This window comes from Pristiophorus japonicus, chromosome 4 (genome assembly GCF_044704955.1).
Source record: "Pristiophorus japonicus isolate sPriJap1 chromosome 4, sPriJap1.hap1, whole genome shotgun sequence".
NCBI lineage: Eukaryota > Metazoa > Chordata > Chondrichthyes > Pristiophoridae > Pristiophorus > Pristiophorus japonicus.
Genome location: NC_091980.1, coordinates 33,813,248 through 33,830,762, shown reverse-complemented (window position 1 = coordinate 33,830,762; position 17,515 = coordinate 33,813,248). Strand labels below are relative to the sequence as shown.

At 44.5% G+C, this 17,515-nt stretch overlaps 1 protein-coding gene across 1 annotated transcript; it reads right to left on the bottom strand.

Moving 5' to 3' along the window:
- Positions 1-3,831: 3,831 nt before the first annotated feature.
- Positions 3,832-17,030, bottom strand: LOC139262869 (signal peptidase complex subunit 3-like). The gene is made up of 5 exons (XM_070878089.1): positions 16,855-17,030; positions 13,620-13,684; positions 12,846-12,922; positions 12,417-12,532; positions 3,832-4,083 (listed from the first exon to the last, which is right to left on the bottom strand). Exons 1-5 carry the CDS (start codon positions 16,995-16,997, stop codon positions 3,951-3,953), a joined length of 534 nt encoding a protein of 177 aa, XP_070734190.1. The 5' UTR covers positions 16,998-17,030; the 3' UTR covers positions 3,832-3,950.
- Positions 17,031-17,515: the final 485 nt, after the last annotated feature.

Genomic DNA, 17,515 nt, shown 5'->3' with positions numbered 1-17,515 from the left:
CCTACTAACAGTCGTGAAGCAAAACGGTAATTTTGGCGTAAAAATACCATTTTCGCTGAAAACCGAATTTCTAGCCCAATATGTTAAGATATTTTGTCGGTTCAGTGTTACTGGCCAATTTTGTAAGTGGGCCTTGAATTCTCTATGATCCGGCATGTGCCTTATTCTGCCTAGTATTGAGGTAAATGATAGTGAGACACAGGGATCACAATCTTACTGTCAATACATGCCATCATGATATAAAAGTGAATCATACTCTTCACTACCCTTTTCATTACATAAAATAATAAATGTGCCATTCAACATCAAAATAAACATCGACTTTAAACAATTTATTTGCTGTAACTTCCATCTGACCTAGTTACCATCACAAATTAAAAACAAGTTATTTAATGATATAACTTAGAAGTGATTTTGATCCTATATGAAAAAAGGCAGTAGACAACTGCATCTTTCATAATTACATTAACATTCATCCACAGGCGGCTGCATTTTTATAGATGAATATTGAATGGATAACCATTCGTTGATAATGGCAAGGATGTTTGTAACTGAATATGATGGCTCAACCAATTCACACCTGGGGCATCCCATTGTGCCTGCCTAAGCAACGCACACGCATTTACAGTCTATGGTCAGCGGGCTCTACATTTCTAGGATTTCTTATATGCAGAGGTGTGTATTCCTTTCACGATGACAAGTTTTAAAAATTCCCTCTCGGCCACAGTTCCCAGTAGTCGTCATAAGCTGAGCTAAAGTTGACAGGTTTTGCAACCATGGGCTAGGTGGGGGGAATTCATCATCATAGGCAGTCCCTCGAAATCGAGGAAGACTTGCTTCCACTCTAAAAGTGAGTTCTTAGGTGACTGAACAGTCCAATTACAGTCTCTGTCACAGGTGGGACAGTCGTTGAAGGAAAGGGTGGGTGGGACTGGTTTGCCGCATACTCCTTCTGCTGCCTGCGCTTGTTTTCCGCATGCTCTCGGCGACGACACTCTAGGTGCTCAGCGCCCTCGCGGATGCTCTTCCTCCACTTAGGGCGGTCTTTGGCCAGGGATTCCCAGGTGTTGGTGGGAATGTAGCACTTTATCAAGGAGGCTTTGGGGGTGTCCTCGAAACGTTTCCTCTTCCCACCTGGGGCTCATTTGCCGTGTAGTTTAGAGTAGAGTGCTTGCTTTGGGAGTCTTGTGTCTGGCATGCGAACAATGTGGCCCGCCTAACGGAGCTGGTCAAGTGTGGTCAGTGCTTCGATGCTGGGGACATTGGCCTGATCGAGGTCGCTAACATCTGTTCTACCCGAATTAAAGTTGTAAGGGTCGAAAATCCAGTGCTACACAAAAAAAAAGGCACCCAGTAACAAGGAAACAGAGCATGGGACCATTCCATACACCCTTTTAATCAAACTTTGGCCAAGGCAAGCCGCAGGAAGAAAGGCAGGCTGGAAAATATGTCTGTGGCCAGACACTGTGTGAATTCGGGGGCCACAGGCAGGCTGAGAAGCCAGCCAATCCCGGGAAAGTGCATCCTGGGCCAGCCAATCAGTGAATCGAGCCGGGCCAGAAGCAGGGAAATCGTCGACCAATGGGGAATACCCGGCCCATTTTGTAAACAGCTTACCTGGATCTAATCAAGGAGATGAGCCTATTACCAGCCCATTACCCATGTACATAAAGACAATGGGAAAGCCTCACACCTTAGTACATCCCGACCCAGACACAATAAGCCAGCCAGAAGATTAGGCACCGAGGTGCACAAGAAACATTTAACACCTCATCCCCACCTCGACTCAAACAATGAGATATTGATTCAGTTTGGGCGCAAAAAGGGGCCGGAACCGAACCGGATATAAAGGAAAGAGCAAGAAGGACATACAGATGGAGAAGGACACACACTTGGAAGGAGACACAGTCAGACAGAGATAGAGACCCGACGACACCTCAAAGGAAGAGAGAGGGACTCAGCCTCGCAGCAGATAAAACCTTCAAGGACGACTGGAGAAGCCCGATTTAAGGTGGGACCCACTATACCTGTCAAAAGGGAAACTGTGAGTATCACCCTGGAGTCTTTTCCCAACTGTCAGCTTAGGCTTGTTAGGTGTAAAGGAAGGGGTGGGTGATAGAGTGGGTGTAAGGTTTTAAACTTGTGTAAAACTTTCGATGTGTCCGTTCCTCCCATAGACCTTTTCTTAGTTCAAGGTGGTTAAACAAGCCAGTGCGTTGACCTTGTATTTCACTTGGTCCACACTTTGGGGGATCGTACCAAATATACATGTGTGTATTAGCCTGTGTGTTGTTTTAGCAATGTAAACTTGTTTAAAAGCTCACCTGGGTTTTAATAAAGTAGGACATACCTGAATTTTCCAGGAACATTTCTTGTCTTTTGCATCTCAGTGTTTTATTGTGGGAAGCTCACTATCCACCTAAATTCTGAGGTCAGAACCAGATAGGGGTACAGGACGCCTCAAAAACGTCAAGGTTGCGATTGGATATAAGCGGCCGCAGACATCATATTGGTACTATCAAACATATCACTAAGCTGTAATTGGATATAAGCAGCCTATCATATTGGTGGTATCAAACATATCACTAAGTTGTAATTGGGTATAAGCAGCCTCAGTGATATTGGTGGTATCAAACATATCACTAAGCTGTAATTGCGTATAAGCAGGAAAAAGAAAAGGTTCACTGGTGATAGCAACTCAAATCACCATAGTCTGAAGGTTGCACCCTGTCACCAGCAACCTACACAGTGCAACCTAATCCCATCTGCAACCGATGTCCAAAACATACACTTTGCAGCATCAGAAGGAACGCTGCCTGATTCTCGCCCACCCCCACCCCCCCCCCCAGTCCATGATCAGTCAAGTCAACTGTAACTTCCCAATTCTTGTTCTGACTATGATCAAAAAGAATATCACACAAAAATTTCATTGCAGATTGAATTTGGAACTTTCTCTGTATAACACAAGCCAGTGCAATCACCCACTAAACTGTCCAGAAAGCTGCGACTTTCTGGAAAAACAATTGACGCCAAGGTACAATGGGCCAGATTTCTGGCCGTTTTTTCTCTGCAATTTGACCCTCCGTGGCGAAAACCGGTCGCAAAGCCCGGGCAGGATCCTCGGGTACCCCGTTTGCAGCTGTGCTTCCAAGTACCGCCGATGAGAGGACTTTTGGCTCACTCTCAACCTGTACGCCACGCCCAGAACAGCGACAGGTCAAACTTGTCGGTGCAGCCCTGCCAGCAGCGGTATGAAAACCTGCAAAAAAGGTAAGTTACACAAAGTTTTACATTTATTTTCAGCGATTCGATAAGGGTCTTGTAAATGTTTTTGGAATGTTCCCCCCTCCCCTCCCCCCACCCCCCAAGGGCTCTCTCGCAGTGCTCCCAGCCCCGGACAAAAGTTGCCGAAACATGCGGTTTGCACCACAAATGCTCGTGCAATGCCTTCCTTACCAATGCACCCCGGCGCAGACTTAAAGGCCAAAAGTTCGGGCTAAAAATGGTAGCGCAGCGAAAACGGTAAGTTTCATGCATTGCTACCGTTTTTGCCAAAAACCCCCGAAAGCCAAAAATCCAGCACGTTTAATTTCCTTAATTATTAAAAAAATAACACAGGCGAAAAGTAATAATTAAACTTGAAGGCTCCTAAATTACATGATCAGTTTGGCTCTCATGCTGCACCAAAATGCTACCCTCAATAGGTACATATTAATGCCACCCTTGGGCAAGAATAATACCCACGGTGGATGAGAGAACTAAACCACAACGAAGCATTGAATAAAATAATCTAATAAATAAAGAGTGGTGCATTTTCTTTAGAAGTCTTTTATTACAAACATTGTGCATTGTTTAGCTAAGTTACAAAAGGTCGAGACATGGCAATGAAAGTAGCTTTCCAAATATAAAAGTCTCATGGTTCAGCCTTGTATCCATCCCTCTCTTTTGTATCAATATCTTCTGAATTCTTCGTATTGTTCAGGTAATGGAATTACTGTCTGACCAGAGGCAGGTATAAGATACAAGATTCCAGCATTTGGAATAATATTCCACGAAAATGACAAGGAGACATTCTTATTTCCTCTGGGGGGGGGGGGGGGCGCGGAGGGGAGGGTGGAAAGAGAGGAGGAAGAAAGTTAAAAAAAAATGTTAACGGCAACTACACATAGTTCAAATCACTATCATGACAATTCCAGAAGCATGGTCTTGACAACACTGGACTGGTATTCACATTAGGAAATGTGGAATACTAAACTTGTTCTTAACTGACATTCCCACTCTTGTTTGCTCTTAACTGTGCCATCTGGAGAAGGGAATTACTCTTCCAGCACATGGAGTGATACTTATAGGTCCGTAGCAGTTTAAAAAAAACATAAGAATAAGAAATAGGAGCAGTAGGAGGCCATACAGCCCCTCGAGCCTACTCCACCATTTAATACGATCATGGACGATCCGATCATGGACTCAGGTCCACTTCCCTGCCCGCTCCCCATAACCCCTTATTCCCTTATCGGTTAAGAAACCGTCCATCTCGGTCTTAAATTTATTCAATGATCCAGCATCCACAGCTCTCTGAGGCAGTAAATTCCACAGATTTACAACCATCTGAGAGAAAAAATTCCTCCTTAGTTTTAAATGGGCGATCCTTTATTCTAAGATTATGCCCCCTAGTTCTAGTCTCTCCTATCAGTGGAAACATCCTCTCTGCAACCTTTTTTTTTAAACCACCTTGTCAAGCCCCCTCATAATCTTATATGTTTCGATAAGATCACCTCTCATTCTTCTGAATTCCACTGAGTAGATCCCCATCCTACTCAACCTTTCCTCCTAAGTCAAGCCCTCATCTCCGGAATCAACCTTGTGAAACATCTCTGAACTGCCTCCAAAGCAAGCATAATCCTTTCTTAAATGTGGAAACCAAAATTGTATGCAGCATTCCAGGTGTGGCCTCACCAATACCCTGTATAACTGTAGCAAGACTTCCCTGCTTTTATACTCCATCCCCAGTGCAATAAAGGCCGAGATTCCATTGGCCTTCCTGATTACTTGCTGTACCTGCAAACTAACCTTTTGTATTTCATACACCAGCACCCCCAGGTCCCGCTGTACTGCAGCACTTGGCAATTTTTCTCCATTTAAATAATAACTTGTTCTTCGATTTTCTTTCTGCCAAAGTGCATAACCTCACACTTTCCAACATTATACTCCCTCTGCCAAATTTTTGCCCACTCACTCAGCCTGTCTATATCCTTTTGCAGGTTTTTTGTGTCATCCTCACACATTGCTTTTCCTCTCATCTTTGTATCGTCAGCAAACTTTGCTATGTTACACTCAGTCCCTTCATCCAAGTCATTAATATAGATTGTAAATAGTTGGGGTCCCAGCACTGATCCCTGTGGCACCCCACTAGTTACTGTTTGCCAACCTGAGAATGAACCATTTATCACGGCTCTCTGTTTTCTGTTAGTTAGCCAATCCTCTATCCATGCTAATATATTACCCCTAACCCCGTGAACTTTTATCTTGTGCAGTAATCTTTTATGTGGCACCTTGTCAAATGCTTTATGGAAGTCCAAATACACCACATCCACTGGTTCCCCATTATCCAACCTGATCGTTACATCCTCAAAGAATTCCAGCAAATTTGTCAAACATGACTTCCCCTTCATAAATCCATGCTGACTCTGCCTGACTGAATTATGCTTTTCCAACTGTCCTGCTACTACTTCTTTGATGTAGTCCCAGGTGTACTGATCGTTATCAGCTCGCACTTCCAGTAACTTTGTGGGCAGATTTCTTTTAAACCTAAACGTGTATTTCTAACTCACAGGGCACACCATGAGATGCCCCGCTCCAGCAAGATCTGGCTTCTTTAATAACATTTTCCCAATCACAGATGTTAAGCTAACTGGTCTATAATTTCTGCTTTTTATCTGCCTCCCTTTTTAAATAGGGGCGTTACATTTGCAGTTTTCCAATCTGCTGGGACCTCCCCGGAATCCACGGTATTTTGGTAAATTACAAGCAATGCATCCACTATCCTGCCGCTACTTCTTTTAAGATCCTAGGATGCAAGCCATCAGGTCCAGGGGATTTATCCGCCACACTGAGAACCCCCTTATCCTCCATCTTCATAGTGCATCTGTTTTATTCTGTAGACGTAGTATAGTTTTAAAAAAGATGGAATTGATGCAATCTATATGGCTCAAAAACACATTACTTATACTTAACTGTGGAAGTATTTTAGTGGAAATGGGGTAAAGAGAGCAGTCTCATGACAAGATGATCTCGAAGAGGGCATGGGGGAGATGGGAGATAAATGACAGTAAGATGCTACTACTTCACATTTCTCCGTGTTAAATTGCTTGTGCCATGTGACTTCCCACTTCCCCAACCTGTTTTACTGTCCTCCTACCTTTGTAACATCAGCAAATTTTGATATGTTCCTATTGCCAAGTGGTACAAAAATGGATCCAGCACTGACCCTTGGAGTAAATCACTTCCCTTCTCCAATCCAAGTAACACAGTTTAACCCTAACCCTTTGTTTCCTGTCCATGAACCTACATTCAATCTATGCTGCTACATTTTTCCTATACCTGTACTATAAGCCTGATTTTTTTTTTAAACAAGCCTCCTGTGAGATACCTTATAAAATGGCTTCTGAAAATCCAGTTACACTCATCATCATGGGCGGTCCCTCGAAACGAGGATGACTTGCTTCCACGCCAAAAAAAGGATGAGTTCACAGGTGTTTCGAATGAAAAACCCGAATTACATCCTCAAGGGTGGAAGATGCCTGTGCATGGATTTTTTTTAACGTGTGGGGGCCGTTGCACACCAGCCACCACACGGGATTGACAGAGCTAGGTTTTGGTCCAGTGGCAAGGATTACCCAAGACAACTGGAGACCTGCTCTGCTGCACGGACCTAGTACGCACACATATCGCAGTGTGGGCTGGCCGTGCTGCCCCTGGCCTCGAACTCATGCCTCCCCTGGGCCCCGATCACATCCCTCCACAGTCTCTCACCGCTCCTTCGGCCCGACCTCGCCGCTCCTGCTGCATCTGCCCAAGCTCCAATCACCAACCTGGACCTTGCTGACGTCACTCTTCGCTGCCATTGCCCTCCTGCACCAGCTCGCGCTGTACCTTGCAGTGGCCTCTGTCATGTATCTTACATTATTATATATAACTGTATCCTAACATGCTATACATGACTGCAATAAGATATGATCTGTAACCACCAGCATACCTTACCACCAGGGGTGCACTTGCAAGAGACAGGTATATAAGGACAGGTTTCAGGCAATTGCAGCATGCCAGAGCTATGAAATAAAGGTGCAGGTCCAGAGTGACCTTGACTTCACTATATGCCTCGTGTGAATCTGTACTGAGGGGGACAGGACTTTACAGTGGCGACGAGTTATGGGATTACAGAATCCACAGAATGGCGAACAACGGATCAGATGAAAAGTACAATGCGGGAGACAATTGGGAGGACTTTATCGAAAGGCTCCAGCAAAGCTTTGTAACCAAAGACTGGTTAGGCGACGATAAGGCAGACAAGAGAAGAGCCCATCTCTTGACCAGCTGTGGCTCGAAAACATACGCTTTAACGAAGGATCTGTTGGCACCTGAGAAACCAGCAAGCAAGTCGTTTGAAGAATTGAGCACGCTGGTAAGAGACCACCTAAAGCCAGCGAGCAGCCTACACATGGCAAAACACAGGTTCGACAACTACAGACGCTGTATGGGTCAGAGCATACCCGACTTTGTGGCGGAACTTCGGAGGTTGGCTAGTTTATGTGAGCTCTCCGATGAACTGAGGAGAGAAATGCTGAGAGACTTTTTCATTGAAGGAATAGGCCACGCAGGCATATTCCGAAAGTTCAGAGACCAAGAACCTGACCTTAGAGGCAGCAGCACTGGTTGCACAGACATTCTTGGTAGGGGGAAGAAGAAATGAGGTTGATTTACAATGCAGGTACGACAACTAATGAAATATCGGAACAAGAAATTCACAGCACTAAACAAGCTGCTACCCCCACACACAGACAAAACCGGGAGAACAGGCTCTCGACAGCAGGCAGAAGCCATCAAGGGCCACAGGAACGGCCGTTTACAGCTCACCAACTCACAATGAGAGCAATCAACTACAAACCGAGAGAAGCTCAAGAGAGATCAGCCAGACGCAGCTCATTCTTTGGAAATACTTTGAACAATGGAACAGGTCTGTGCTGGAGGTGTGGGGGTGGGCACTCAGCAAGGGGATGTCGATTTCAGCAGGCTGTTTGCAGAAATTGTGACTATACAGGGCATTTGGCCCGCATGTGCAAAATAAACGGCAGCTCGGTTGGTATATGAATCGGATGGGTCGGAAGATGGTGGGGACAGTACCCGGGACACCGATGTACAGCGGGTCAACACGATCAATGGCCGCTGCTCCTACAACAGGACGCCTCCTATAATGATGAGGGTCCTACTCAACGTGATATCTGTCAACATGGAGCTGGATACGGGAGCGAGTCAATCTCTCATGGGCGCTCAACAATTTGAACAACTGTGGCCGCATAAAAGAGACAGACCAAAACTCACAAGGGTCGACACCACACTAAAGACCTATACCAAAGAAATCGTACCAGTCCTCGGCAGCGCCATGCTCTCTGTCACACACAAAGGGACAGTGAACCGACTTCCCCTGTGGATTGTCCCCAGAGACCCCCCAGCACTGCTGGGGAGAAGCTGGCTGGAAAAACTAAACTGGAAATGGGATGATGTCCATGCCATGTCATTAGAGGAACGCACCTCCTGCTCAACAGTTATAAAGCGATTTGAACATCTCTTTCAGCCAGGTGTGGGCACTTTAAAAGGGGCCAAAGTCAAAATCTACATCACACAGGATGTTAGACCGGTCCATCACAAGGCCAGAGCTGTACCCGATGTGATGAGGGAAAAGATTGAACACAAACTAGACAGGCTTCTGCGGGAAGGCATTATATCACCTGTGGAATTTAGCGACTGGGCAAGTCCCATCGTCCCAGTCATGAAGCCTGATGGATCCGTATGAATCTGTGGGGACTACAAATCTACCATAAGCAGAGTCTCCCTACAGGACCAGTACCCGCTGCCCAGAGTGGAGGACTTATTTGCCACATTGGCTGGAGGTAAACTTTTCTCAAAATTAGACCTCACATCTGCGTATATGACGCAAGAATTGACCGAGGAATCCAAGCTACTCACCACCATCAACACACATCGAGGCCTTTTCATGTACAATCGATGCCCATTCGGCATCAGGTCAGCAGCTGCCATATTCCAGCGCAACATGGAGAGTCTGCTCAAGTCCATCCCGGGAACGGTTGTATTTCAAGACGACATACTTATCATGGGCAGGGACACCGACTCCCATCTCCATAATTTGGAGGAAGTACTAAAGCGGTTGGATCGGGTAGGCCTATAAGTCAAGAAATCCAAGTGCCTGTTTCTCGCAACCAAGGTTGAATTTTTGAGCAGAAGGATTGCCACTGATGGAATCTGCCCAACAGATTCCAAAACAGAAGCTATTCACCTGGCACCCAGGCCCCGGAATGTCTCAGAACTGCACGCCTTTCTCGGGCTACTCAATTACTTTAGGAACTTTATGCAGAACTTATGCACGCTGCTGGAGCCTCTCCACGTGCTACTCAGGAATGGGTGCGATTGGTTTTGGGGGGACGCCCAGGAACGCGCCTTCAATAAGGCATGCAACCTTCTGTGTTCTAACAGTGTTTTGACTTTCTTTGACCCAGGTAAAAAGCTAGTTTGCACATGCGATGCGTCAGCGTATGGGGTCGGGTGCGTTTTGCAACATGTCAATAGTGCGGGCAAATTACAACCGATAGCTTATGCCTCCAGGTCACTTTCGCGGGCAGAGCGCGGGTATGGAATGGTAGAGAAGGAGGTGCTCGCGTGCGTGTACGGTGTCAAAAAGATGCACCAATACCTTTTCAGGGCCAAGTTCGCGTTAGAAACGGACCACAAGCCCCTCACGTCCCTCCTATCCGAGAGCAAGGCAATAAATGCCAACGCCTCGAATTCAACGGTGGGCACTCATGCTGGCGTCCTACGACTATACCATAAGGCACAGACAACTGTGCCGACGCGCTCAGCAGGCTACCGTTGGTGACCACGGAAGGGTCTGACGAACAGGACTGTGAGATAGTCATGGCAATCAATGCCTTTTTAAGTCCACAGGTTCGCCCATGATGGCTCGCCAAATCAGAGCCTGGACGGCCAGCGACCCCACGTTATCCTTCGTAAAAAGATGTGTCCTAACCGGTGACTGGGCAGAGGCGTGCGATGCCTGCCCCGAGGAATTAAAACCCTTTCACAGGCGCATGCATGAGCTATCACTACAATCAGACTGCCTGATGTGGGGCAGCCGAGTAGTCATGCCTCTGCGAGGCAGAGAGGCATTTGTCCGGGAGCTCCACCGCGAGCACCCGGGGATCGTTCTTATGAAGGCCACAGTCAGATCCCACGTCTGGTGGCCTGGTATTGACACGGACTTGGAGCTCTGCATCCGAAGGTGCACCATTTGTGCCCAACTCAGCAATGCCCCCAGGGAGGCTCCACTGAGCCCATGGCCCTGGCCTAACGAACCGTGGTCGCGGGTGCACGTAGACTATGCGGGCCCATTCATGGGCATACTGTTCCTCGTAGTTGTAGATGCATTTTCAAAGTGGATCGAGAATGCACCATTTTAAACTCGAGCACAACCTCCACCACTGTGGAGAGCCTTGCAACCATGTTTGCAAAGCACGGAATCCCTGACATATTGGTCAGTGACAATGGTCTGTGCTTCACCAGCGCAGAATTCCAAGACTTTATAATTGACCACGGCATAAATCACGTCAAGACGGCACCGTTCAAGCAGGCCTCCAACGGCCAGGCGGAGAGAGCAGTGCAAATCATTAAACAAGGCATGCTTAAAATCCAAGGTCCCACACTGCAGGGTCGCCTGTCGTGACTACTGCTGGCATACAGATCTCGTCCCCACTCACTGACTGGGATCCCCCCCGCACAACTGTTGATGAAAAGGACTTTAAAAACAAGGCTCTCATTAATCCTCCCAGACATGCACGAAATCGTTGAGGCAAAGCGCCGTAAGGTGACTGAGTACCATGACAGAAATTCGAGGGGGAAATGGAATGAGATAGGGGACAAAGTGTTTGTACTAAACTATGGCAGGGGTCCCAAATGGCTTGCAGGGACAGTAACGGGCAAGGAAGGAAACAGGCTACTGGTAGTACAAATGGACAATGGCAAAACCTGCCGGAGGCATGTAGACCAAGTCAAAAGCAGATTTACCAACACTGCGGAACCAGAGGCAGACTACAATGTGGAACTCGCACCACATCTGGTGGACAGACAGAGGGAACAACCTGAGGAAAGGGCAATCCCAACAGACAGCCCAGGCGAGTCAACAACAATCACACCAATCGAAACAGACAGCCCAGGCGAGATACCAGCAACCACACCCAAAGAAAAACAGACACCAAGGCAAACAACTGAACCACAACTCAGACGCTCCACGCGAGAGCGTAGACCACCTGAGAGACTGAATCTATAAAGACAATAAGACCTTGGGGGAGGGTGATGTCATGTATCTTACATTATTATATATAACTGTATCCTAACATGCTATACATGACTGTAATAAGATATGATCTGTAACCACCAGCATACCTTACCACCAGGGGTGTACTTGCAAGAGAGAGGTATATAAGGACAGGTCTCAGGCAAGTGCAGCATACCAGAGCTGTGAAATAAAGGTGCAGGTCCAGAGTGACCTTGACTTCACTACATGCCTCGTGTGAATCTGTACTGAGGGGACGGGACTTTTCAGCCTCTCCGCTGCCCACGGCCGCTGCTGCTCCTTTTATGGCCCGGACCTGCCGCTGATGGTTTCTCGCAGGTCGGGGCCTCCACACTGCTGCCTGGGCCACTGCACGCCGCTCCTTTTATGGCCCCGACCTGCCACTGATGGTCAGTTACACTACATCTCTTTTATCTACCCAACTTCAAAGCACACTATTTAATATTACTCAACTTTAGCAAATGGATGCTGCTGTCCTTGATGCATTTATAGATGCTCACTAATTTGACCTTGATTTATGAATTTTAGTTTTCCCACAACTGTCTTTCAACGAACTTATAGAATAACAATTTTAGAACAACCTCGAAACACTGGTACTTATAGCTTAGAACATAAGAAAAGTCTGGTTATATTGAAGAACAAAAATGTCAACCCTCCAAAACATTGAGTCCTACAGCAGCAAAATGCAGGTAACAAGCAAGAAAGGTTGTATAGTTCATCAACAACTTTTTCACTTTCTTTCTCTTCTCATTTTCTTATATAAGTATTTTTCACTTACTTCAGACCATTTGCATCATCCAAGAATAAATATTTGGGACTCATATCATGATAATCAAGTCTAGGATACTCTCCTCGCTTAAGGATTTTATCCCACAAAATCACTTGATTCAATACCTATGGTGTAAGTTAACAGAACAAAAACACAAGATGATCAAATTTCAAGAAATTAATATAAATAAGGGCAGGAAGGAATTTCAAGAAAGCACTATACCATGAAGGTAAATGTTACTAAAAAGGCACAGAATAAAACAGTAATGTACTGCTGCGCAAAACTATATCAGAATCCGGTTAGTGAAATGATGGAACATAGTACTGAAACAAATAATGCATAAAGGTCAGAATATGCAAACTGCTCATCCAAATAAATGTATACTTAGACTAAATTTGTATAGCATCAGCATATCGCATCTGCGCAAACTCAACTTACATTGTTCTCTGTAGCATACTCTGCTGCTAGATACAGAAAAAGCAGCTTAACATTCCAATTAAATATTGGCCCCAAATGTAGATATATAGTTAAAGGAAACATGGGCTCTTGATACAGTATGAGTAATTTGAGATATGACACATGGTAACTGTAACATGCTCGGGAAGAACATCTGACTTTGGACCAATGGTTCCCAAAGCTCTCCATCTTATAGAATCGTACAGCACAGGAGGAGGCAATTTGGCCCATTATGCCTGTGCCAGATCTTTGGAAGAGCTGTCCAATTAGTTCCACTCTCCTGCTCTTTCCCCATAGCCCTCCATTTCTCCTCTGGATTTTATTGCCAATTATCTTAAATCTGTGGAACAGTGTCATTTTTTAAAAAATTTCTCCTGATTGGCCTCGAGTTTTTTTTCCTCTCCCAGGAGATTACATGACTGATGGTGGAGAGGTGGATACGAGTGCTTAATTGTGATGTTTCACGTGTCATATGAGGGGCAGACTCGATGGACCAGCTGGTCTTTTGCGATTTTGTATGTACCTATGTCTTGTCTAATCATGGCAATTAGTCTACAACACCATTATCGTTGTACCATACGACTACTAAGATGGTAGACGATGAACTGGATGGACCGTGGTCTTTTTTCATCCAATAATTCCTATGTTCCTATACCTAACCTGGAATTCAGGAAATGGAAAGTGTCCCAGTTATTCAGCACTAACAACCCTCATCTTGACACCTCATAACAGAGAATCAAGTACAAAAAAGGATATCAACATTGACGCTAAAATTTATAGATCCTAAATCATAGTTTCCTGTGAAGTCTTCATATTTCTTTCTGAAATAAAAAATAGAAACAAAAAAAATAAGTAGTCCAAAACACAGGGAATACTCTTCCCCTTCCCGTCCCCCAGCCTGATGCTCTTATATTCATTTATAGCAGGTGAGGCTTTACCTTCTCACTTCACATATCTGGAGTATTTTATTTATACTTTGAAAGATACACAATTCACAAAATCTTATTTTAATGGCTGAAAAACCCATTAGCCGAACACCGCGTAGGCAACGTTCTATTATACACCCATTACTGTTTAAATACAGAAAAGGCAACAGGACATTTTTAAAAGCGAGAAATTATTCAGCCATTTTACATAATTTCCCAGGGTGAGAAGGCGTTAAGATTTGTGCTCGTATTGGACTTCTTTGCTGCTGTGGCAAAGAGAGAGGTAATCAGCTTTGAGAAGCGGCACCAGGTATTGGCGACTGCCAGTGATCCTTTCACACAATAATAAAGGGGATATTTTCATTGCTGTGAAATATCATTGGCACAGACAATGTGAATACAAGATAGCAATTGGCTGGTAGGGAGCCACTAGGCAGTAATTCAATGAATCAATTCTGATATTACAAATTGCGAGAGCAAATCTCACGTAATACCTTGCTTAAACTGACACCTGGTGCTGTAATCCGGGCTCAGCAATCAAATCCGTGTGGCGGCATCGTTCATGCATGATAACGTTCACACTGAAAGAGTAACAATTGTGGCGTCATTACTGCAGGGATTACCAGGGAATTTTCTGCCACACAATATGTAAAAGTAATGGGTATATAGTAAAGCAGGTTTATACATTTTTACCATTATTCTTGCACATATTGAAACAGTATACTGGGAAAAAACACGAGTAAAATATTTAGTACACCTAACCTACCTTAAATTCCCTTTCCTATTCCCATTCTTGTTGTTAGTGGAACAAATCATAATTATCCAAAATTACACACAAACTGTCTTATGACAACCAGTTTTGAAGCACAAGTTGTCATTCTCAACATTATCATAATATTTAAGATTATGGACCAATTCAGTAGAATATACTGTAAAATAAGAGGATTAAAGCTTCGGTGACACCTAGGAGCACAGCCAGTGAATATGAACAGAAGACAAGAAAACGCACCAACAAAACACAAAAACACCCAAAACTTAAGTATATTAAGGAAGGTAGGTGCAGGGGAAAATACTTTCAAGTATTCCCCTTTGTATTTAGGGAACAGAACACATCTTTTAAGCCTTCTACTTTGTGCTATTCTCCTGCAACATCAGGGTGGCGTGCAGTTGATATCAATCACAATCTCTGCATCGATCTGCTCCAAACATTCCAGCAATGATTGGCCACTTTTTCGAACCTAGATGATGATCGAGAGGCATCAGAGGCTGGAAAACCTAGTACATCAAAATTGTAAAGGATTTAAAATAAATAGCTTGGTTTTTCCAAGTTACACTAAATTGAAAGGTACTCACCTGCACTTAAATTCTCATTCAAATAAATGAGAAATTAAGGAACTGGTATAGTGATAATGGAAACTGTAGTGCATTGACAGATAGACAGTAACAGCCTACCAACAGAACTGCCAAGTATATGAATCATTATGAAAAACTAAGATGACATTAAGCAAAAGTGAGGGGCCAAAGGGATAGTATTATTTAATAAAAAGCTCACACAGCCTGAAGCAATTGGTTAACAACTACAGTGGCCTCCTTAGCACCATCTGATCGTCAAATGCTACATTGATCCAACACCAGTCACCTACCAAACATAACTTGCCTAGATTCCCAATCATCAAAACCGTTATTTGCACCTTTGTCAACTCAAGGTTCGATTTCTCCACCCTACAAAAACTTCAACTCATCCAGAATTCTGTAGACTTCATCTTGTCCCAAACACCCATCATCAACATCTCTACTGGCTACCTGTCTCTCAGCACATTAATTTCAAAATCTTCACATTCCTCTATGGCTTCACTCCATTCTACCTCTGCAATCTTCTCCAGTTCTACGTTCTATATGTTCTCTTCCAACACTGGGCCACTTGGCACCTCTGCCTTTCTGCTGCTCCACCTTGGGTGCCAGAGCCTTCAGCCACCATGCCCCTGCACTCTGAATGCAATATCTCAAACCTCATAGCCTTGCCTGAATTCTCCTTATTCTCAAAATGTACCTTTTTGTGTTTCTGATCACTTCTTTTCATTTCAGCCTTACTTCCTGCTCGATGCCCACTATTTGTAAAGTATCTCAGTACGTTTGGTTACATAAAAGGCACTAAATAAATGTAACTTATTGTTGTAAATTGTATCAAATATAATATAATTAATAAAGAACTATGCCACAGTTTGAACCATCTGTCCTCAGTCAGAATTGTATGATCAACTATGATATATGTGAAAGGCAGAATGTAATTAGTAACTGGGATATTAAAAGTAACAAACCAATTAGTGTTAAAGTTATAATGGCAAGCATATTAAAAAGACAATAATTAATATTTCAAAGCTATGACCCAGTCTCTACCCTCCATCCCCACAGGCGAGTAGTAAAGTTATCAGAGGAGACAAACTAAATTTCAGATGTTAAGAGTCAGTTGAGCAGTGTTAGTCAAAGATACATTAGAGATAGAATGCACAGAATTAATACAGAAACAGGTCAGTCTGCCCAACTGCTTTATGCCAGTGTTTATGCTCCACAGAAGCCTCCTCCCATCTTACTTAATCTATCAGCATATCCTTCTATTCCTTTCTCCCTTCTGTGCTTATCTAGCTTCCCCTTAAAGACATTTATGCTTTTCACCTCAACTACTCCGTGTGGTAGCAAGTTCTACATTCTAACCACTCTCTAGATAAATAAGTTTCTCCCTAATTCTTTACAGAAGTTATTCGTGACAATTTTGTATTTATTGCTCCTAGTTTTGGACTCCCCCACAAGTAAAAACATCTTCTCTCCGTCTAACCTATCAAACGCCTTCATAATTTTGAAGCCCTGAATGAGGTCACCCCTCACCTCAGCCTTCTCTTTTCTGGAGAGAAGAGCCCCAAGCCTTTTCAGGTCGTTCCTGGTCATTATCAATTGTATTAGGTTTTCACCAAGAGCTATGGGCCCAGTTTACAACCTGGGACAGTCATATTCTCACACACCGGGGAATCCCTTATTCAGAGCCAATCCCTCGGCCCCTCCGCACTCACAGAGAGACGCCGCTCACACTGATGCTGACTGGTACCCGGGGTTGCGGGAACGCTGTGCTCAGGAACACGAGGAAGGTCAGCGCCGCCATCACCATCAGTGTGAAGGCGAACAGCGAGTTAAGCCGCGACATCAAACTGTGCATCTTCCCTGCACGACTAACACCAGGAGGACGGTGTGCATCCGGCCCCAACACCCAAACACTCCCCACAACCACTGCAACTCGGAAAAAAGGTTCCCAGCACCCCCCCCACCCTTCCGGCACCTTTGTCTGCAGCATTGTCTTGCACCTGCTCACCTCTTCCCTTTCCCTCCCCTCAACATCCATATCCCCCCCCCTCAACATCCATATCCCCAAACAAATACGTCAATAACTTTTCCTTATGAAACTCGTTATAATAAAATCCAAATCCTTATTAAAATATTAGCAAGGCAGTAATAACATTCATTTCTAGTGGGTGTATTCTAGAAAGTCCAACAGTCAACATCCAGGAATGAGATTTGTGATCAACAAGTGACAAATTACAAATCCATTTAAACATCTGTAGCTGTTGTTTCCCTCCCAAGAGGACACACATAAGCACAATACAATCATCATAGACAGTCCCTCAGAATCGAGGAAGACTGGCTTCCACTCTTTAAAAAAAAGTCCTTAGGTGGCTG